At 37.4% G+C, this 24,897-nt stretch overlaps 1 protein-coding gene across 24 annotated transcripts in view; it reads right to left on the bottom strand.

Moving 5' to 3' along the window:
• The window catches only part of ARHGEF6 (Rac/Cdc42 guanine nucleotide exchange factor 6), a 112,666-nt gene that overhangs the window by 22,703 nt on the left and 65,066 nt on the right, over positions 1-24,897 (bottom strand). For all 24 annotated transcript variants that reach the window (XM_081564915.1, XM_081564916.1, XM_081564920.1 and 21 more), the window contains one exon: positions 1,402-1,540. In XM_081564915.1, coding sequence (XP_081421041.1) covers positions 1,402-1,540 — 139 coding nt within the window. The remainder of the gene's footprint in view (positions 1-1,401; positions 1,541-24,897) is intronic.

Here is a 24,897-nt window from a genome sequence, read left to right as displayed (position 1 = left end):
CACCGAGCAGTTACGGAACCAGAGGCCGCTCATTTCTGAATTTCTGTGAGAAACAAGGAGGGGCCAACCTCAAACGGTTCAGCAAATTGGTTTAGCTTTTGGAAAGCCATCCAGGGCTCGACACCTTGCCGGGCTCTAACTGAAATTTCATTCTGGCTGGCATTACTCACTGGCTCCCCACTGCCTGCAGATTTCTGGCAGGTCAAAGAACCTGAGAATGTGGTTTCGCTCAGAGTACACACTTTCAATCCTTACAAATGCTGACATGACTGGCAGCATGCAACTTTTTTCTTTAAAGATATTCAAACCCTTTCAAACCTCAAAACCTTTCCCCAGACACAGGAAGAACAAGTAGGGTAAATGCAGCCTCCAGGCCCCCCTCACCCACCCACAACCCCATCCCCCAGGCTCCAATGCACAAGAACCACTCAAGAAGCTACCCCTGTTGACTGGCTTTTAATAAGAGGATTTGGGCTCTTGAGGCAAAAAATGCAAGGGGACTTTGATAGAGATGTCTGGCTGCATAAAGAAAGAAACTGAGAGTGGACCCATTTATTCTTCTTTCAAGAAATACCAGAATCTCCCACTGTAATCTAGACTCAGAAAGCTAAATGACTGCAGTGACCTAGGGATAAATGCTCCTGTCTATAATAATAAAAAAAAGGTTCTGCGCATTTTCTGATGCTGTTTTGCTTTGTTTATCTCCCACAAGAAAGTTGGTTCACATAACAGAGCAACAGAAGATTTCTTGGTGAAAGATCTCTTTGTAGAACCACCATCTGAATCAACCAGTGAGAAAAACTGAGGCTGGGAGAAGGGAGGGGAGGGAGAATGACCATGAATATTTAATAATAAATAGGGAATATCTTTCAGTTATTAGATGAGTAAATCTGGGGGATCTAATGTACAGCATGGTGACTATAGTTAATAACACTGAACTGTATACTTGAAAATTGCTAAAAAAAAGACGACATTAAAAGTTCTCACAAAAAAAAGTGGTGGATGTGCTAATTAACTTGATTGTATGGTCATCATTTCACAATGTACGTGTATAATGAATAATCACATTAAACACCTATTAAAAGTCACATTATACAATCTAAATGTATACAGTTTTTATTGGTCAGTCATACCTCAAAAAGAAAGCTAGAAAAAATTAATAAAAATAAGTCTAAAAATTTTTAAATCTTCAGAGGAAAAAACAAAAGTCCCCTTCTTATCTTGCTGCATAAAGAGGAAAACTAAAACCCCAGGAAGAGGGAAGACTGGATCAAGTAAATTTTGAAACCAAGATTTTTCCTGAACTCCTCACCAAGGCTAGTTTGGAGGTGGACTAGCTGTTGCCTCCATAGCAAAGCCCATACTTTGTATTCGAGCTTAAAACAATTCACCTTCCCTTACCTCCATATGCCGTTCCAACTCTTGCAAGAGGGTAACATACTTTTCCAGTCGCATGAAAGGTTTGCTGAGGCTTGTTGTTAAAATGAGGATACCTGGACTGGACGCACCTTGATTTTCCATAAATCGTTCCAGATCATCACTGGCAAAAGAATGAATATAGTTTTGTTATTGCTTAATATTCCATGTAAAGAGCTATTGACTGAACATGATTTTCCTGTATTTCACAGCATATAAAACCAAATAAATTTTGTGTCACCAGTCCAAATGCTGTCCAACACATTTCAACTCAATTCCATCAGCATGGCACGCAACACTGGGTACAATGGTGAGCCAGGCACTCGTGACCCCTGGCTTCGTTTCCTCATCCAACAATTATTTATTGAGCATCTACTAAGTGACAGGCTCTGTTCTCTGTTGGGAATACAGCTGTGAAGAAAACAAGTATCTCTGCCCTTAAGGAAGCCTATTCCCAGAGTCATGGGGTGTACAATCTATCAGACGATCTCAATGTCAGGTTCGGAAAGTCTTTTCTGAATCACTGCAAACATTTAGTTACTGGCTGGTGAGATGCCAAAGAGAATAACTCACCAAGTGCTCTCTATCACCAGAACACCACTTGCAATGTTCCAGAATCAAGTCCTAAATGCAGACAGCAGCATGTCTCCATGACTAATCACAAAGTCACTTAACCTAGGATCTGAAAACGTGCAGCAGGTTACCCAAATAACTCGGCAAAAAAAAAAAAAAAGGACTGTAGGGAATTCCCTGGCAGTCCAGTGGTTAAGACTTTGAGCTTCCCTGGCAGGGGGTATGGGTTCCATCCACGGTTGGGGAACTAAGATCCCACATGCCAAGTGGTGCCAAAAAAAACTCTTAGGAAACATGTCCTACCAATGTGTAACCTTGGGTTTTCCCTGCCCTTCAGCACATTCTGGATTTTCTCCTTTCCTCCATCAGGATTCTGAATCCTAGGGCTGCAATATCATTATAGTTTACATTTCTGCAAAATAGAATTAAAGAAGGAAACCTGCTTTATCACTTGACTGCTCTCCTTCCTTGCTCGCCCATGCATATCCAATCCATCACAAGCCTTCTTGTATCTGTTCGTTCCTTTCCATTCCCACTGCCACTGACTTAGTTCAGGCCTTCATCTCATTCAGTCTAGCTCATTTCAATAACTCAGTGGACCCCCTGGCTTCCAGGTTTTCTGAACCCCGCTGCAGACCACCACTTTACTCTTCCTGCTTTCCTACTTAAGAACCTCCAATTGCCTGTGAGATCAATTCTTAACTTTTTAGACTCCTACTGACCCCACCAATCTTCTCATCACTCTCCAACAGGAACCCTGTACTACCAAATGACCTATTTATTCTCCCTAGAATACATCTTGCGCAGCACTTCTTGACTGTGGCATGTTGGAATAAGTTGTATTGTGTTCAAAGAAACTCACTATCAGTGATAACATGCTAGGGGGGCAGGGGTGAGGTGGGTTGCAGGTTAACCCTACTATAAACACTCTCCGTCTCCCTGGGCTTCTGTGAACAGGAGAGAAAAGAATGGAGTTTCAGCTGTTAAACAGAAACCTTGAATCACACAGAATTAAAGGAATGTCAGAGGAAAAAGAACTGGGAGTTGCCACCTTCAATGCAGCTAAAGCTCATCTGAGTGGTCACATCCAACCATCAGTGCTGCCTGTTTTATCCGTTTCTGCAGTCTTGGTCCAGAAGCAGCCAAGGGGATTGAAGTGCCCTGGACTTGAAATCATAAAACAAATTTGGTGACCCTGGATCAGTCACCAACCTCAGCTGACTCACCTGTAAAACAGAGATAAAACCTACTTCCTACTGAAATCGTGAAGCCTAAATATTGAGGTTTATAAGGCTATTGCTTCATGCTAAGTCTTTGCATGCTTTCGTTCTTGTTTAATATTCACTACAACATTTTCACACAGGTGTTATCTTCATTTTACAGACGAGAAACATAAGACTCAGGAAGGATGAGTGAAAGCAAGTAAACAGCTAAGTTGGGGTTCGTACCCAAGTCTGTTGGAAATCAGTACCATCTTATGCTTGATGTGGAACACAGCAATGGCATGGGCCATCTCTGATGTCTAAATCATGAATAAAAGGAGGGTGGGGGCTGAACTGACTTGAATAACACAGGGAGAACTTCTATAAGAAATAGTCCTTTGGACCTAGAAATTATAATACTAAGTGAAGTAAATCGGATAGAGAAAGACAAATATCATATGATATCACATATACGTGGAATCTAAAATATGATACAAATGACCTTGTTTACAAAACAGACTCACACAGAAAATAAATAAACTTATGGTTACTAAAGGGGTAACAGGGTGGGGGAAGGATAAATTAGGAGTTTGGATTAGCAGATACAAACTACTATATATGAAGTAGATGAACAACAAGGTCCTACTATACAGCACTATATTCAATATCCTGTGATAAAACCTCAATGGGAAAGAATATGAAAAAGAATATGTATCTATATGTATAACTGAATCACTTTGCTGTACACTTGAAACTAACACAACATTGTAAATCAACTATATTTCAATAAATTTTTTTTAAAAATAGTGCTTAATGCAAGTCACTAGGGAAACACCTAGGTTAGCCTGCCTCTGGGTCAGATTGGCTTAAACTTAGAAAAAAATCATCACATCTAAAATATAATTAGGAAAATAACTCGAAGTGGAAGAGTGCATTTGAGTAGAAATGTAATTTTGGGAAAATTGCGTTCCTAATTTCTTTTCAATTTGGTAAACAAGTCTTATTTTTCCTTTCCATGACTAAATAACTACCGCATCCTCAATGTTCTACTCAAATTGATACAAGGGTTACAACAATTAAAAGTAAATGTTAATGTGTACTTTATTACTTTCCATGCAGCATTCTAACTTCTAGGCTTGTCAAATATTGCAAAAGAATTTCTTTAATTTTTCCAATATAACATGAGATCGCTATCTCAGAATAAAACACTGGTTATTGGGGAAAAAATAACATTTGACTATTGCAACAAAGGAACAAAAGTATCTTAAAGCCACTCCCAATTATGATAAATAGATCCTCAAAGACACATTTTGCTTAGCCAAATAAATTTAATGCACAAATTAATATCATTATACACAAATATAATATGCAAATATATACCACTATACCAAAACACAATCTGTCTTTCAAATAGAGCTTTTAACTTTTATACAGCCTATTTGTAATGTCTTTGAACATGTTTTGTATGTGTGATGTACTACAACAGAAGCAGTTTTCAATGTGTGAATGTTGTTTGCAACTCAACATAACCTTATCTCACAGAATGAACACAGTGGATGGGGCTTTGGCACATGCTGGGTTGGGCTGGAAAACTCAAGAAAATTATTGTACATTATAATAACAGTACAGGGCTTAACTATCTCATCTAACAGTGTTTCTGTAGAATCTCTGCATAGATTTCTACTTCGAATGATGATAACTCCATCTAAAGCAGCTAGAAAAGGGTCAGGCTTTCCCCCCTTTTTGCCTCACTCTCTCGCACCACCAGCCTTTCTTGGGAATCGCTGTGCTCGGGAAAGTGGTGATGAGACATGAGGGGCTGGGAGGCTGGGTCTGGCCAGTGGAAAGTCCCGGGGATGCCACTCCCACTGGGTTGGGTGGATCTCACTTAGCCCTTTTTTCGCTGATCCAGTCCCAGAACCTAGGCTGCCTGCTTCTTTTCTGTCCCCACCACTTTTTGTTTGTGATTAGTCTCACTTGCTCCCTTCCCTGGTTCCTCAAAGACAGAACAGAATCTAGTCTCAGAATTTTCCCTATGTTTTACGTCCTGGAAGCAAGTACACAGCTCTGGGTTTTTCTCAAAGTCTTCACTGCTGACAACGATGGTAAACAAGAGAGTGAATAAAACTAACAAGAGGAAAAGGACACGTGGTGTTTGTGGTAGTTGCCACAGCAGAGCCGGAAGTGAGGTCCAGATCTGCCTCCACGCTCTCTCTTCCTCTCCCTACTCTGTCGTTTCACACCGGATCGCTTTCCCTCGTGAAAAAGAATGGATGCCACACTGAAGCATGAGAGAGAAGTGGGTATTTTTGTAAGGGTGAAGTTACTCCCAGAAAGAAATAAGAGCCGCAATAGCAAGCCAGAAGGGGAGAGAGAGGGGAAATCCCAAAAGACCTCACCCAGGGCAGAGCAAAAGACCGGGGCAGTCATTCAAATATATGTAAATATGAGGAACTTATCAAGCTTGGGGTCTGCTTTATATCTCGAAATCCAGATAATGGCTTACTGTACTTTTCACAAGGTACCAACACACGATCATAGCATTTTAAGGCTGTGTGTGTGATCTCAGTGCCAATCGTCCTAAACATTTCTAGTGTGCTACTGCCACCTGCCGGCGGAAAGAAAGATGTTCACCTGACTGGCTTGCTCTGACTCGGTGATTAGTGAGTGAAGGTGAAAGTCGCTTAGTTGTGCCGGACTCTTTGCGACCCCATGGACTACATAGTCCATGGAATTCTCCAGGCCACAATACTGGAGTGGGTAGCCTTTTCCTTCTCCAGGGGATCTTCCCAACCCAGGGATTGAACCCAGGTCTCCCACATTGCAGGTGGATTCTTTACCAGCTGAGCCCCAAGAGAAGCCCTTGTGATTATCCAGCTGCTAAATACCTACAGCTTTAGCAGAAATCCAACGGTGTCCCTATTTCAGCTGAGATCTTCATGTAAAACAGGATTTTAATCTGAATTTTCTGCAAATTTCATTCAACTATGCTTTGCCTCTAGTATGTCAGCATACATTACCACAAGATGCCTAAAAAAGAGCTGAGATTATACTAGAAACACCATTGAGGATAACTCCAAGTATTTTAATTTTCATTCCTTACATGTAAATAAGTTACTAAGATAAAAATTCAGTTCTATGGGACTCCAGTAAGTCTTCCATCAATTCAAGGGACATTATAAAATTCTCAAAAAAATCACTAACCATATGTAAAATAGATAAACAAAGAGCTATGATATAGCACAGGGAACTATATTCAATATCTTGTAATAACCTATAATGAAAAAGAATATATATATATATATATATATATATATATATATATATATATATATATATATAAAGGCTTCCCAGGTGCCCCAAGTGGTAAAGAACCTGCTTCCCAATGCAGGAGACATAAGAGACTGCGGGTTCGATCACTTGGTCAGGAAGATCCCCTGGAGAAGGGCATGGCAACCCACTCCAGTATTGTTGCATGGAGAATCCCATGGACAGAAGAGCCTGGCAGGCTACAATCCATAGGGTTGCAAAGAGTTGGACACGACTGAGGCGACTTAGCACAAATGCACGTGCACGTACACACACACACACACATATATATACTGAATCACTTTGCTGTAAACATGGGATATTGTAAATAACTATACTTTAATGAAAAAAATCATTAACCAAAATCAAGCCAATAGGATATAGTAATTTTCCCCCCAAAGTTGAGAATCTTGAAATGTATTAGAAACCTACTACAGTACAGTACTATATAGCTGATTGTGTTAGTTGGGTACCTAGGCTAACTTTGTTGGATTTATGAGCAAATTGGACTTACAAATGTATTCTCAGAATGGAACTTGTTTGTATGTAGGGGACTTACTGTATCACATAATATTGCTTATATGTGGAATCTAGAAAAATGATACAGATGAACTTATTTGAAAAGGAGAAATAGAGACAGATAAAGAGAACAAATGAATGGATACCAACAGGGGAGGGATGGGTGGGATGAACTGGGAGGTTGGCGTTGACATATGTACACTACTGATACTATGTATAAAATAGAGAGCTAACGAGAACCTACTGTACAGCACAGGGAACTCTACTCAATGCTCTGTAATGGCCTCTATGGGAAGGAAATCCAAAAAGTAAGGGATATATATTTACATGTACTTGATTCACTTTGTTGTAGAGCAAAACTAACACAACATTGTAAAGCAACTATACTCCAATAAAAATAATAAATAAATATAAATAAAATTTTTTGAAGACAGAAAATTCTCTAAACACTACAAAAATCTGCCATCTGATGTATACCATTTCTTTCTGGTATTTATTCAGAATTGCTATTCTTGGATCAGAAAAAAGAGAATATGTACTCGTATAAATGGCAAGCTAACACGATGGGGATATCTTTTTATAGGTATTAAGAAATTTACCCTTATCCACACAGGATGTTTAAGTATCCATCACAAGAAAAATGCCTCTGAACCACTTTGTCTTTATTGAAGATAAGTAGTAAAGTATGAAAACATTCCTGGAAATAATAAAAACAAATTCAAGACTGGCATTCCCTTGGGGGAGGGAGCAAAGGAGGAGCAGGAAATATTGGAAAGTATGCACAGGGCTCCAACTGCAGCTATAATTTGTTTCTTAAGTTGAATGGTGGGAACGTGGGTGTACTTTATTTTCTCTCTGCTCTTTGTGTGCTTGAAATATTGCATGATTTTTTTTCTAAAAAACAAGTAGCTGGTAGAAAATGAATAAAGTACAAATGAGGAGTGACAGCAACTACCTTGCCGGGTACTTTGTGCATACTGTTTCATGACTTCTCACACCAACCCAGCAAGGTAGATGGTTTTATCTTCACTTTACAAGTGAGAAAACTAAGGTTTAAAAAAGTGAAGTGAATCCTGTTTACAATAGCTAGAACATGGAAGCAACCTAGATGTCCATCAGCAGACAAATGGATAAGAAAGCTGTGGTACATATACACAATGGAATATTACTCAGCTATTAAAAAGAATGCATTTGAATCAGTTAATGAGTTGGATGAAACTGGAGCCCATTATACAGAGTGAAGTAAGCCAGAAAGAAAAACACCAATACAGTATATTAACACATATATATGGAATTTAGAAAGATGGTAATGACGACCCTATATGCGAGACAGCAAAAGAAGCACAGATGTAAAGAACAGACTTTTGGGCTCTGTGGAAAAAGGCGAGGGTGGGATGATTTCAGAGAATAGCATTGAAACATGTATATTATCATACGTGAAATAGATCACCAGTCCAGGTTCAATGCATGAGACACGGTGCTCAGGGATGGTGCACTGGGATGATCATGAGGGATGGGATGGGGAGGGAGGTTGGAGGGAGGTTCAGGATGGGGCACACGTGTACACCCATGGCTGATTCATGTCAATGTATGGCAAAAACCACTACATATTGTAAAGCAGTTAGCCTCCAATTAAAATAAATTAATTAATTTTTTAAAAAGTGAAGTGAATCACCCTGGATAACACAGCTTCTAAGTGGCAGAATTGTAAACTGAGACAATATAAAAGTGGTAAAAAGTTTAGGATCTAACAGCAAGGACCTAACAGAAGTGGAAGAGAATAAGAAGAGGTAGCAGGAATATACAGAAGAACTATACAAGAAAAGGTGTTAATGATCTGGACAACCATGATGGTCACTCACCTAGAGCCAGACATCCTGGAGTGTGGAGTCGAGTGGGCCTTAGGAAGCATCACTACAAACAAAGCTACTGGAGATGATGGGATTCCAGTTGAGCAATTTAAAATCCTACAAGATGATGCTGTTAAAGTGCTAAACTCAGTGTCAGCAAATTTGGAAAGCTCAGTCATGGCTACAGGACTGGAAAAGGTCAGTTTTCATTTCAATCCCAAAGAAAGGCAATGCCAAAGAATTCTCAAACTACCATACAGTTGACTTCATTTCACATGCTAGCAAGGTTATGCTCAAAATCCTTCAAGCTAGGCTTCAGGAGCATGTGAACCAAGAACTTCCAGATGTACAAGGTGGGATTTGAAGAGGCAGAGGAACTAGAGAGAAAATTGCCAACATTTGTTGGAACATGGAGAAAGCAAGGGAATTCCAGAAAAACATTTACTTCGGCTTAATTGACTATGCTAAAGCCTTTGACTCTGTGGATCACAACAAACTGTGCAAAATTCTTAAAAAGATGGGAGTACTAGACCACCTTATCTGTCTCCTCAGAAGCCTGTATGCAGTACAAGAAGCAACAGTTAGCAATGGACATGGAACAACTGACTGGTTCAAAACTGCAAATGGAGTACAACAAGGCTGTGTATTGTCATCCCGCTTATTTAACTTACATGCAGAATACATCATGTGAAATGCTGGGCTGAATGAATCACAAGCTGGAATCAAGATTGCTGGGAGAAATATCAGCAATCTCAGATATGCAGATGATACCACTCTAATGGCAGAAAGTGAAGATGAACTAAAGAACCTCTTGATGATGGTGAAAGAAGAGAGTGAAAAAGTTGGCTTGCAACTCAACATTATAAATACTAAGGTCATGGCATCCAGTCCCATAACCTCATGGCAAATAAATGAGGAAAAATGGAAACTGGCAGATTTTATTTTCTTGGGCTCCAAAATCACTGCAGACGGTAACTGCAGTCATGAAATTAAGACACTTGCTCCTTGGAAGAAAAGCTATGACAAACCTAGAGAGTATATTAAAAAGCAGAGATATCACTTTGCCTACAAAGATATATATATTGTCAAAGCTATAGTTTTTCCAGTGGTCATGTATGGATGTGAGAGTTGGACTACAAAGAAAGCTGAGCACTGAAGAATTGATGCTTTTGAACTTTGGTGTTGGAGAAGACTTGAGAGTCGCTTGGACTGCAAGGAGATCCAACCAGTCAATTCTAAAGGAAATCAACTCTGAATATTCATTGGAAGGACTGATGCTGAAGCTGAAGCTCCAATACTTTGGCCACCTGATGAACTGACTCATTGGAAAAGACCCGGATGCTGGGAAAGATTGAAGGCAGGAGAAGGGGACAACAGAAGGTGAGATGCTTAGGTAGCATCACCGACTCAATGGACATGAATTTGAGCAAACCCTGAGAGACAGTGGAGGACAAAGGAGCCTGGAGTGCTGCTGTCCATGGGGTTACAAAGAGTTGGACACGACTCAGTGAATGAACAACAACAACAAAAACTGAGAGGAGGCTGGTCCTCTTAATTAAGAGCAACAAGCTACACAAGAGGCCAGCTCGGTTGCTAGAGAGAACCAGGGAAAGAGACAACTAAGGAGGGCCAGAAGAAACTTCAAACATTGGTCTCAAAAAACTATCCCTAGAATGAGATCCCAGAAATAATCCCAGATACCTATGGTCAATTAATCTTCGACAAAGGATGCAAGAGTATAAAATGGAGAAAAGACAATCTCTGCAGCAAATGGTATGGGAAAGCTGGATAGCCACATGGAAATCAATGAAGTTAGAACACTCCCTTACACCATACCCAAAAATAAGTCAATATGGCTTAAAGACTTAAACATAATATAGGACACCATAAAACTCCTAGAAGAGAACACAAGCAAAACATTCTCTGACATAAATTGTACCAACGTTTTCTTAGGTCAATCTCCCAAGGCAATAGAAATAAAAGCAAAAATAAACAAATGTGACCTAACCAAACTTTTAAGCTTTTGAACAGCAGAGGAAACCATTAACAAAAAGAAAAGACAACCCACAGAATGGGAGAAAATGTTTGCAAACCATGTGACTGACAAGGGCTTAATTTCCAAAATATACAAACAGCTCATACAACTCTATATCAAAAAAACTATCCAATCCAAAAATGGATTTGACATTTTTGTCAAATAAGTAGACATTTCTAAGTAGACATTTCTCTAAAAAAGACATACAGATGGCCAATAAGCACATGAAAAGATGCTCAACATCACTATTAGAGGAATGCAAAACAAAACTAAAATGAGGTATCACTTCACACAAATGGAAAATAACGAATACTATACATATATCCTCACTCCTCTTTCTTCTCTCAGTTTCATTAATAGACAGAAAATTATTATACTAATAATTATGGGAATGTATTATTGGGTTTATAACATATAGACATGATATGTATAACAAAAGTAGCACAAAAAGGAAAGTAGCACAAAGAGAAAAAGAAAGGGAAGTAGAAATAGAGCTACACGAGGAGCAATGTTTTTATATCTCCTCAGAATTAAGTTGCTGTTAATATGAAGCAGATTCAGGCAAGATGTATATGGAAAGCCTCAAAGCAAACACTAAAAAAATAATTTCTGGGGTGGGAGAAGGATTGACTCAGGTGGGCATGAGGGATCTGCTGCGACAGAAATGATTTTGAATTGTGGTGATGGTTGTACAACTCTATACATTTACTAAATATAAGTTAAGCAAACTGGTTAAAAAACAAAATAATTCAAACAATCATTAAAGGAAATTGGGTTTCAGCTCTGACATCCAAAGAGCTTAGAAGTTATCATTACCATTCTCACAACAAGAAAAACACTGAACAAACTGAAAATCAATTACTTTTCTTAGATCCACTGAGAATTGAGATCACAGGGAAAGCCACCAGCCCAAAATCTAGAAAGACAGTCAAACACAAAGAATTAAAACCAAGATCAACTTCCCTGAGGAGAAGCCATTGGAGCCAATACCTGGTAGAACCACTCAAATGGTACTTTTTATACACTGCAAGAGTCTGAGCATGGACTAGCTTGACAATTTAAAATTCCCGAGGATCCAGTCTTGGGGAGCCCAAAACTTTTGTGTGTTTTGTATCCATTAACCCAAGCAGGCTCTTGTAGAGAAAATCAGAGAAAAATCCCTTTGTGTTTCAGAGAAGGGGAGAGAAAAGTGACCATACTGAAATGCTCCCAGAACATTCTCTGTAACAAAGGTTTGCTCTCCAAAGGAAACTATGTTATCAGAGACTTATCTGACCTTCTCTCATCTTCCTCTCATAAATAAGAGGAGAAAAAAAGTCTAAGAAACACTTCTACAGATCAGCGGTCAGGGACACCGGTCCATTAAATAAGTGAAATTTATCCATAATATTATAGAATGCATCCCCTCCATTACACCTTATACCACATCAACATGGCTTCAATGTAACAATGGTGGATTACAGCTGAGAGAGCTGCAAGATATAGACTGTATTAAGAAATTCTTAAGAAACACAAAGATACAGAGGGAGGGGAAAAAACAAAGAAACTAGAAAAAAACTAAAGCCTCTAGTACTCACAGAAAGCACAAGCAAAAGAAGAAAAAATAAATAAGTGGGACTATATCAAACTCAAAAACTTCTGCACAAGTAAAGGAAACTACCAATAAAAAGAAAGGCAACCTATGGAATATGACTGTCATAATCCTATAATGAACAATATTCATAATATATAAAGAACTAAACTCAATAGCAAAAAAAAAAGAGCCAAACAATCTGATTTAAAAATGGGTTGAAGAACTGAAAAGACATTTTTCCAAAGAAAACATACAAATGATCAACAGGTACATAAAAAGGTGCTCAGTATCACAAATCATCAGGGAAATACAAATCAAAACAACAGTCAAATACTACTCATGCCTACTAGGATGGCTATTGTCAAAAAGACAAGAGATGACAAGTGTTGGAAAGGACGTGGAACAAAGGGAACCCTTGTTCACTATTGGTGGGAATGTAAAGTGGTGTAGCTACTATGTAAAACAGTATAGGACTTCCTCAAAAAATTAAAAATATATCTACCATATGACCCAGCAATTTCACTCCTGGGTATATATCCAAAAACAAAACAAAACAAAAAAACTCAATTTAGGAAAGATACATTCATCCCAGTATAGCAGCACTATTTACAATGGCCAAAATATGAAAACAACCTGAGTTTTCATGGGTAGATGAATGGATAAAGAAGCTGTTATATATATATATATAACATTTCAGCCCATTTTTAAATCAGATTGTTTGGCTCTTTTTTTGCTATTGAGTTCTTTTATACACACACACACACACACACACACACATATGTGTATATATACAATAATCAGCCATGAGAAAAAGAAATCCTGCCATATGCAACAACACGGATGGACATTAAGGCCATAATGCTAAAGTGAAATAAACCAGACAGAGAAAAATACTGTATGGTATCACTTACATGGGAATCTAAATAAAAAGTCAAGCTCAAAAAGAGAGAGACAGAGAGAGAAACTTCTCATATATAATAGAATTCCCATAAGACTATTAGCAGGTCTCTCAGCAGAATCTCTGCAGGTCAGAAGGGAGAGGGATGATATATTGAAAGTTTTTTAAATTAATTTAATTTTTAATTGAAGGATAATTGCTTTACAGAATTTAGTCACTAAGTTATGTCTGACTCTTGTGACCCCATGGACTGTAGCCTGCCAGGCTCCTCTGTCCATGAGATTTCTCAGGCAAGAATACTGGAGTGGGTTGCCATTTCCTTCTTCAGGGGATCTTTCTGACCCAGGGACTGAACCTGCATCTCCTGCATTGCAGGTCGATTTTTTACTGCCGAGCCACCAGTGAAGCCCTATATTGAAAGTACTAAGAAAAATACTGCCAACCAATAATATAATATCTGGCATTATTATCCTTCATAAACAAAGGAGAAATAAAGACTTTCCCACATAAACAAAAGCTGGGGACTGTATCACCATTAGATCTGCCTCTACAAGAAATTCTAAAGAGAGTCCTTTAAGTTGAAATTAAAAGACACTAAACAGCAATATAATAGCATTCTTATTTATAAAGTCACTGGTAAAGTTAAATATATAAACAAATACAGAATACTACAATACTGTTAGCTATAGTACATAACTTGCTTTAATTCTTGCATAGAAATTAAGAGATAAAAAGATGCTAATGGATATACAATGTAAAAAGATGTTTCTTGTGACATCAATAACATAAAGTGGAGGGGAAGTAAAGTGTAGAGTTGTGTGTGTAACTTAAGTCAAGTTTTTATCAACTTAAAAGAGATTGTTACATTTTATGTAAGCTCTATAGTGATCATAAAGAAAATGCCTATAGATGATACACAAATGAAAATGAGAAAGGCATCAAAACATGTCACTACACAAAATCAATAAAACATGAAGCAAGACACCAGGAGACAAAAAAAGCTGCAAGATAGTTAGAAAACAATGAACAAAATGGCAATAATAAGTCCTTCCTTTTCAATAGTTACTTCAAATTTAATGGATTAAAATCCTCAATTAAAAGATATAGAATGGCTGAATGGATTTTTTTTTTTAAGACCCAAATACATGCTGTCTAAAAAAACTCACTTTATTTTTAAAGACAAACTCAGGCTGAAAGCAAAGAGATGGAAAAAGACATTTCATGCAAATAGTAACCAAAAGAGCACAAGGGTGGCCACATTTATATCAGACAAAAATAGACTTGATATCAAAAGCTGTCAAAAGAGACAAAGAAGGACAAAGAAGTATCACAATAAAACGATTAGCTAACCAAGAAGATATAACAATTAAAATATGTGTATATGCAAACAACATCAGAGCGCACAAATATATAAAGCAAATATGAACAGACTAAAAAGAGATATAGATAGCAACACAATAATACCAGAGAAATTTAATATTGCACTATCAATAATGGATATAACATCCAGATAAAAAATAATGACTTGAAAAATGTTTATGGATCATATAGACCTAGCAAACATATACATATCAATCTGCCCAACAGAGCAGCATATGCATTCTTTTAGTGCACAGAGACCATTTTCTAAGTTAGGTTATATGTTATGTTACAAAACAAAATTTAACTTTAAAAATACTGAAATCATACCAAGTATCCTTTCTGATTCCAACAGAATGAAACTAGAAATTAATAGAAAACTGGAAAATCCCCAAATACGTGGAAATTAAACAACACACTCTTGAACAACCAAGGGCCAAAGAAGAAATCAAAAGGAAAATTAGAAAATATCTTCAGATTAATTATAATAAAAATACAACATGTCAAAACTTACAGAATGCAACAAAACAATTCTAAAAAGGAAGTTTATAGTTATAAATGCCTATATTAAAAAGAAGAAAGAGCTCAAACAATCTGACTTTACACCTTAAGGAGCTAGCAAAAAGAACAACAAACTATGTCCAAAGTTAGCAGAAGGAAAGAAATAATAAAAATTAGAGCTGAAAAATAAACAAAATTGACCTTTAGTAGACTGTGGAAAAAGACTCAAATAAATAAAAACAGAAATTAAATAAGAGACATTACAACTGATGCCATGAAAATAAAAAGGATCATAAGAGACTACAGGCATACCTCTTTTTATTGCACTTCACTTTATTGTGCTTCACGTAGATCTTTTTTTTACAAATTGAAAGTTTGTGGCAAGGCTGTGTCAAGCAAATCTATCAGCACCATTTTTCCAACAGCATTATTTTTAAATTGATATATGCACATTTTAAAACATGTTAATGTATGCTTAATAGCCTATAGTATAGTGTAAACATAACTTTTATATGCATTAGGAAACAAAAAAATTTCAGGTGAGTTGATTTATTGCAGTGGCCTGGACCAAACCTGCAATATCTCCAAGATATGTCTATTCTATGAACAATTATAAACTAACATACTGAATAACATAGAAGAAATAGACAAATTCCTGGAAACATACAACCTACCAAGACGGAATCATGAAAAATAAAAAAAAAATGAACACAACAATTCTATCAAACATTTAAAAATGAATTAACACCAATCCTCCTCAAACTTTTTCCAAAAAATTAAAGACATAGAAACACTTTCAAACTAATTTTATGAGACCAGCATTACCCTGATACCAAAGCCAGAGAAAGATACCACAACAAAAGAAAACTACAGAACAATATCCTGATGAATATAGGTACAAAAATCCTCAACAAAATATGAGCAAACCAAATCTAACAGCACTTTTTAAAAGCATCGAACACCATGACCAAGTGGGAAATATCCTTAGGATACAAGGATGATTTGACATACAAAAATCAATCAGTGTGATACATCACACTCAAAGGACAAAAGATAAAAATCACATGATAATCTCAAGAGATGCAGAAAAAGCACTGACAAAAATCCAGCATCCTTTCATAATTAAAAAAAAAAAAAACACTCAACTAATCACGAACAGAAGGAAATTGCCTCAACATAAGAAGGCAATAGATGAAAAGCACACAGCTAACATTCTCAATGGTGAAAAACAGAGCTTTTTCTCTAAGATCAGGAACAAGATGCCTACTTTGGTTACTTCTATTCACATAGTACTGGCTGTTCTAGCTAGACAGGCAAGAAAGAATAACAGAAGGTATCCAAATGAGAAAGGAAGAAGCAAAATGATTTCTGTTCACAGATGACATGATTTTAAACTTAGAAAACCCTGAAGATGCCACAAAAAAACTGGTAAAATCAATAAATGAATTCAGTAAAGCTGCAGTATTCAAAATTAACATACATAAATCAGTTGCATTTCTATACGTTAACAATGAATTATCCAAAAAAAAAAAGAGAGAGAGAGAAAGAAACAGAGTAAGAAAGAGGAAGGAAAAAAGAAAGTAAATAAGTCTCATTCACAGTAGCATCAAAAGAATACAATACTTAGGACTAAACATAACCAAAGAGACCAAAGACTTGTACACTGAAAATTACAAAACATTGATGAAAAAATTAAAGAAGGAACAAACAAATGTAAAGACATCCCATGTTCACAGATCAGAAGAAATCATTTTGTTAAAATGTCTAGACATCTAAAGTGATCTACTGATTCAATGTTATCTCTATAAATTCTTAATGGCATTTTTTAGAGAAAAGGAAAAAAAATCCCCAAATTCATATGGAACCAAAATGGACCCCAAGTAACCAAAAGGATCTTGAGAAAGAACAAAGCTGGAGACTTCACACTTCCTTGTTCCAAAACATATTACAAATCTACAGTATTTAAAAGAGTATGGTACTGGCACAAAAACAGACAATAGATCAATGGAACAAATAAGAAAGCCCAGAAATAAATCTATGTATATATATTTAATTGATCTTTGTCCAGGATGCCAAGAATATATAATGAGAAAAAAGTGTTTTAAACAAATGGTACTAGGAAAACTGAACATGCACATGCAAAAAAAAGAAAGAAAGAAACTGGACCCTTACCTCACACCACACACAAAAATCAACTTAAAGTGGATTCAAGACTTAAACCTAAAACCTGAAACTGTAAAATTCCTAGAAGAAAACAGGAGAAATGCTTTACAACATTGGTCTTAGCAATGATTTCCAAGAGCACAGTTAACAAAAGGAAAAATAGGCAAGTGGAACTACATCAAACCAAAAGCCTTCTTCATAGCAAAGGAAACAATCGAGAAAATGAGAAGGCAATCTATAACATAGGAAAAAAATATTTGTAATTCATATATTTGATAAAGGGGTAACCTCCAAAACAAATAAGGAACTTCTAAAACTCAATAGTAAAAATACTAATAACCCAATTTAGAAGTGGGCAAAGGACTTGAATAGACATTTTTCCTAAGAAGACATACAAATGGTACATGAAAAGATGTTCAATATCACTAATCCTTAGGGAAGTGCAAATCAGAACCATGATGATATTTTATAATAACTATAAATGGAGTATAACCTTTAAAAATTTTGAATCACTATATTGTATACCTGTAACTTATATTAACATTTTACAACTATACTTCAATTAAAATATTACATGAGTATTTATTTGAGGAAAAGAGATACATGACCCTTACTACATAAGATTGTATACATTTAGGTAAAGAACGGGAGAAGGAAATGGCAACCCACTCCAGTATTCTTGCCTAGAGAATCCTGTGGACAGAGGAGCCTGGTGGGCTGCCGTCTATGGGGTCACACAGAGTTGGACGCGACTGAAGCGACTTAGCAGCAGCAGCAGCAGGTAAAGAACTGCAGAAACACACACAGAGATACACACACAAACAATGAGACATTCCTTCACATCTGATTAGGATGGTCATTATCAAAAAAGAAAGAAAGAGGACTTCTCTGGTGGTGCAGTGGATGAGAGTTTACCTGCCAGTGTGGGGGACACAGGTTTGATCCCCGGTCCAGGAGTATTGCACATGCCGTGAAGCAACTGGGCACCACAAGCACCACAACTACTGAGTCTATGTTCTAGAGCCAGTGCACCACAACTCCTGAAGCCCATGTGCCTACAGCCTGTGCTCCACAAGAGAAGCCACCCCTATGAGAACTAGAGAGTAGCCCCTGCTCACCACAACTAGAGAAGGCCCACGCAAAGCAATGAAGACCCAGTGCAGCCCAAAGTAAATAAATAATTAAAATCCAGAAAGAAAGAAAGACAATGTTGGCAAAGACGTGAAGAAACTAGAATCTTTGTGCGCTGTTGGTGGGAATATAAATCGGTGCAGCCACAGTGGAAAATAGTATGGAAATTCCTCAAAACACTGAAAATAGAACTACTATTTAATCCAGCAATCCAACTTTTGGGTATTTATCCAAATAAATTGAAATAAGAATCTCAAAGAGACATTTGCATTCCCATGTTTGCTGAGGCATTATTTACAACAGCCAAGTTGTGAAAACAACCTAAATGTCCATTGATGATGAATGGATAAAGAAATGTAATATGTACATGCCTATCTCTTTAAACAGAAGGAAATACTGTCATATGCGAAAATATAAATGAACTTTGAGAACATTATGCTAAGTGAAATAAGTCAGTCACAGAAACACGTTACATGATTCCATTTATATAAGGTATCTACATTAGTCAAACTCATAGAAGCAAGAAGTAAAATGGTAATTTCCAGGAGCTGGGGTAAGGGGAAAATGGGGAGTTACTCTTCAATGGATATAAATTTTCAGTTACAAAAGATGAAAAAGTTCTAGAGATCTGCTGTACAAAATTATGCTTATAATTAACAATGCTGTTCTGTACATTTAAAAATTTGATAGGAGGATAGATATCATGTTATACATTTGTTTGTTTGTTTTACCACAATAAAAATAGAAGGGAAAAAAGTGGAAGCAAAATTAAAACTTTCTCAGGCAAACAAAAACTGAGGGAAATTGTCACCAGTAGATTTTCTATCAAATATTTTTAAGAGAAGTATTTCAGAGAGAAGGAAACTTGGATCTACATAAAAAAGGAAGAGTGTCAGAAAATAAATACAAGTAAAATAAAATCTTTTTTTCTTATTTTTAACGTAACTGTTCAAAGTAATAATAGCAACAATATATTGAGTAATTCTACATTATGAATGAATGAAATGAAAGAGGACAATAAGAGATGAGGGGGAAGAACTGATAATACTCCAAGTTACTACTCGTGAAATGGTAAGTGTTATGTGAAAGTGCTGTTAGAGTAGTTGTAAATACCAGACGATATGACCTGTCTCTTGAGAAACCTGTATGCAGGTCAGGAAGCAACAGTTAGAACTGGACATGGAACAACAGACTGGTTCCAAATAGGAAAAGGAGTACGTTAAGGCTGTATATTGTCACCCTGCTTATTTAACTTATATGCAGAGTACATCATGAGAAACGCTGGGCTGGAAGAAACACAAGCTGGAATCAAGATTGCCGGGAGAAATATCAATAACCTCAGATATGCAGATGACACCACCCTTATGGCAGAAAGTGAAGAAGAACTAAGGAGCCTCTTGATGAAAATGAAAGAGGAGAGTGAAAAAGTTGGCTTAAAGTTCAACGTTCAGAAAACTAAGATCATGGCATCTGGTCCCATCACTTCATGGGAAGTAGATGGGGCAACAGTGGAAACAGTGTCAGACTTTATTTTTTTGGGCTCCAAAATCACTGCAGATGGTGATTGCAGCCATGAAATTAAAAGACGTTTACTCCTTGGAAGGAAGGTTATGACCAACCTAGATAGCATATTAAAAAGCAGAGACATTACTTAGCCAACAAAATTCCGTCTAGTCAAGGCTATGGTTTTTCCAGTAGTCATGTGTGGATGTGAGAGTTGGACGGTGAAGAAAGCTGAGTGCTGAAGAATTGATGCTTTTGAACTGTGGTGTTGGAGAAGACTCTTGAGAGTCCCTTGGACTGCAAGGAGATCCAACCAGTCCATCCTAAAGGAGATCAGCCCTGGGTGTTCATTGGAAGCACTGATGTTGAAGCTGAAACTCCAGTACTTTGGCCACCTCATGCGAAGAGTTGACTCGTTGGAAAAGACCCTGATGCTGGGAAGGATTGGGGTCAGGAGGAGAAGGGGATGACAGAGGATGAGATGGTTGGATGGCATCACCGACTCGATGGACATGGGTTTGGGTAAACTCTGGGAGTTGGTGATGGACAGGGAGGCCTGGCGTGCTGCGATTCATGGGGTCGCAAAGAGTTGGACACGACTGAGAGACTGAACTGAACTGAACTGAAATGGATATTTCAGCTCTAGGGAAATCACTAAAATACTTCCTAAAAGAGAAGAGAAAATGAAATCATACAAAATGTTTAACTAAAACCAGAGACGGTAGTACAAGGGGGATAGCAAAGAAAGAACAAGTGCAATGAATAGAAAACAGTTACAACATTTTAGATATTAAAACAACTATAATAATAATCACTTTAAATATGAATTGTCTAAATATGCCAGTTAAAAGAGACTCTCAAAGTGGATTAAAAAATAAGACTCAATTATATATTGTCTACAAGACACAGATTAAAAGCAAAGGAATGGAAAAAGACATATTAACAGTAATCAAAAGATAGCTGGACTAGCTATGTTAATTTCAGAAAAAGCTGATTATCATAACATGGATAATTATCAGGGATAAAGAGAGAGAATCATATGAAGATAAAAGGGCCATCTCTCCAACAAGATAAAGCAATCCTTAACACAAATGAATCTAACAAAAGAACATCAAAACACTTGAGGGAAAAGAAAGTGATAGACTGGAAGGAGAAATAGATGGCTCCACTATTGTAATCCACCCCTCTATCAGTATCAGTAAATTCAGCAGGTCAAAAATTGATAAGGATGTAATTGAAAAGAATAGTATCATTCATCTAGTTGATCTAACCAACATTTATTGAAAAATTTATTCAACAACAGCAAATATAAGTTCTTAAGTTCTCATCAACATTCACAAAGATAGATCCAATTCTGGGGCATAAAATACAATGCAACAGATTTATAAGAATAGAAATCAACAAATAGTGCTGGGACAATTGGATCAGTTCAGTTCAGTCGCTCAATCATGTCCAACTCTTTGCAACCCCATGGACTGCAGCAAGCCAGACTTCCCTGTCCATCACCAACTCCCAGAGTTTACTCAAATTCATGTCCATTGAATCGGTGATGCCATCCAACCATCTCATCCTCTGTCATCCCCTTCTCCTCCCACCTTTAATCTTTCCCAGCATCAGGGTCTTTTCAAATGAGTCAGTTCTTCGCATCAAGTGGCCAAAGCACTGGAGTTTCAGCTTCAGCATCAGTCCTTCCAATGAATATTCAGGACTGATCTCCTTTAGGATGGACTGGTTGGATCTCCTTGCAGTCCAAGGGACTCTCAAGAGTCTTCTCCAACACCACAGATCAAAAGCATCAATTCTTCAGCACTCAGCTTTCTTTATAGTCCAACTCTCACATCCATACACAACTACTGGAAAAACCATAGCTTTGACTAGACGGACCTTTGTTGGCAAAGTAATGTCTCTGCTTTTTAATATGCTGTCTAGGCTGGTCATAACTTTTCTTCCAAGGAGCAAGCGTCTTTTAATTTCATGGCTGCAGTCACCACCTGCAGTGATTTTGGAGCCCAGAAAAATAAAGTCTGTCACATTGTTTCCCCATCAATTTGCCATGAAGTGATGGGACCGGATGCCATGATCTTCATTTGCTGAATGTTGAGTTTTAAGCCAACTTTTTCACTCTCCACTTTCACTTTCATCAAGAGGCTCTTCAGTTCTTCTTCACTTTTTGCCATAAGGGCAGTGTCATCTGCATATCTGAGGTTACTGATATTTCTCCCAGCAATCTTCATTCCAACTTGTGTTTCATCTAGTCCAGCATTTCTCATGATGTACTCTGAGAAACCCTAACCCTAGCCCTTGGGTTAGAGTTAAATAAGCAGGGTGACAATATACAGCCTTGATGTACTCCTTTCCCTATTTGGAAGCAGTCTGTTGTTCCATGTCCAGTTCTAACTGTTGCTTCTTGATCTGCATACAGATTTCTCAGGAGGCAGGTCAAGTGATCTGGTATTTCTCTTTTTTTTTAATGTATGTATTTTTTAATTGGAGGGTAATTGCTTTACAGAATTTTGTTGCTTTCTGTCAAACTTCAGCATGGATCAGCCATAAGTATACATACATCCCCTCCCTTTTTTTAAATTAGTTTATTTATCTATTTTTTAATTTTACAATATTGTATTTGTTTTGCCATACATTGACATGAATCCATCATGGGTGTACATGTTTTCCCCTTCCAGAACACCCCTCCCACCTCCCTCCCCATCCCATCCCTCTGGGTCATCCCGGTGCTCTATCTCTTTAAGAATTTTCCACAATTTGCTGTGATCCACACAGTCAAAGGCTTTGGCATAGTCAATAAAGCAGAAGTAGATGTTTTTCTGGAACTCTCTTGCTTTTTCGATGATCCAACAGATGTTGGCAATTTGATCTCTGGTTCCTCTGCCTTTTCTAAATCCAGCTTGAACATCTGGAAGCTCACGGGTCACGTACTGTTGAAGCCTGGCTTGGGGGATTTTGAGCATTACTTTACTAGCGTGTGAGATGAGTGCAATTGTGCGGTAGTTTGAGCATTCTTTGGCATTGCCTTTTTTTTGGGATTGGAATGAAAACTGACCTTTTCCAGTCCTGTGGCCACTGCTGAGTTTTCCAAATTTGCTGGCATATTGAGTGCAGCACTGTCACAGCATCATCTTTTAGGATTTGAAATAGCTCAACTGGAATTTCATCACCTCCACTAGCTTTGTTCATAGTGATGCTTCCTAGGCCCACTTGACTTTGCATTCCAGGATGTCTGGCTCTAAGTGAGTGATCACACCATCATGATTATCTGGGTCGTGAAGATTTTTTTTGTATAGTTCTGTGTATTCTTGCCACCTCTTCTTAAAATCTTCTGCTTCTGTTAGGTCCATACCATTTCTGTCCTTTATTGTGCCTATCTTTGCATGAAATGTTCCCTCAGTATCTCTAATTTTCTTGAAGAGATCTCTAGTCTTTCCCATTCTATTGTTTGTCTCTATTTCTTTGCACTGATCACTGAAGAAGGCTTTCTTATCTCTCCTTGCTATTCTTTGGAACTCTGCATTCAGATGGGTATATCTTTCCTTTTCTCCTTTGTCTTTTGCTTCTCTTCTCTTCACAGCTATTTGTAAGGCCTCCTCAGACAACCATTTTGCCTTTTTGCATTTCTTTTTCTTAGGGATGGTCAAGAGAAATGAAAACATGTCCACACAAAGACTTGTACATGAACCTTCATAAAAATACCATTCACAATCCATATGTCCACAAACTTGTGAATGGAAGAACAATATGTGGTATCCATACAATGGAATGTTTTTCATTATATGACAGTTTAAAAAGCAATGTACTGATAAGTGCAACAGCACCATTGAACCTTGAAAACATTATGCTGAGTGAGAGAAGCCAGACACAAAAGGCCATATGTTGTGTGATTTCACTTAAATGAAATGTTCAGAATAAGCAAATCCATAGTGACCTAAAGTATTTCAGTGGTTGCCTTGGTCTGGCAATGGAGAGTCACTGCTAATGAGTATGGGTTTGTTTGGAAAATGATGAAAATCTTCTAATATTGATCATGGTGATGGTTGCACAACTCTGAATTTACTTAAATTAATTTAACACTTTAAATGGGTGAATTGTATAGTATGTGAATTATATCTCAATAAAGCTATTATATTAAATAGGAAATGGTAACATTTTATTTAAGTACATAGGTGTTTGTTTTATGATAATCCTTTAAATTTGCATTTAGCGTATTCTCTTTTTAGGTGAAATACATGCCTCCATAAAAACATTTTTTTTAGAACTCTGACAGACCTGGATTCTAATTCTGGCTCAACCACTTACAGTTATGAGTACTTGGGCAGATTACTTAACCTTCCAATGTCTTATCTGTAAAGCAGAGATGGTAATAATAGTAACTCTATCATAGGCTTTTACATCATGTGCTTGGCACGTTGTCAGTGTTATTATTAGCTCTAAGCAGTTGAGCCACTTGCCTAAATAATCCAGAGTCAGGGCTTCTCTTTCTTTAAACTCCAACGTCCATATTTGCTATTTCATAAGAATTCACAACTTTCATCAGGGAAGTAAACCTGACCTCCAAGGAGGACCTTTGGAATTCTACCTTCAAAATGCCCTTACATAACAGCTCTATACAGCCAATCAAGCCCCTCACAAAACAAGACAAAGCCAAAGTTTCCATCACTTTCTGAGGGTTGGTGTCAACTAGTGTTCCAGCCTGGCTCTGGGAGTTCAAGTCAAATTAAGAGAAAAGTCTTTTCTGTCTTGAGCAGCCTCCAGAATCATATTGGTCTGAATCTAGACTCTAAGTTCACTTATAAAAGCCTCTGTGTGCTGTTCTTCCTATTGTTCCACCTGGATTTCTAGCACACAGTTTCAAA

The sequence above is a fragment of the Giraffa tippelskirchi genome, chromosome X (assembly GCF_054371585.1).
Source record: "Giraffa tippelskirchi isolate mGirTip1 chromosome X, T2T-mGirTip1v1.2.pri, whole genome shotgun sequence".
Taxonomy (NCBI): Eukaryota; Metazoa; Chordata; class Mammalia; order Artiodactyla; family Giraffidae; genus Giraffa; species Giraffa tippelskirchi.
Note: the sequence above shows the minus strand (reverse complement) of the source record. Positions and strands in the feature narration are given on the sequence as shown.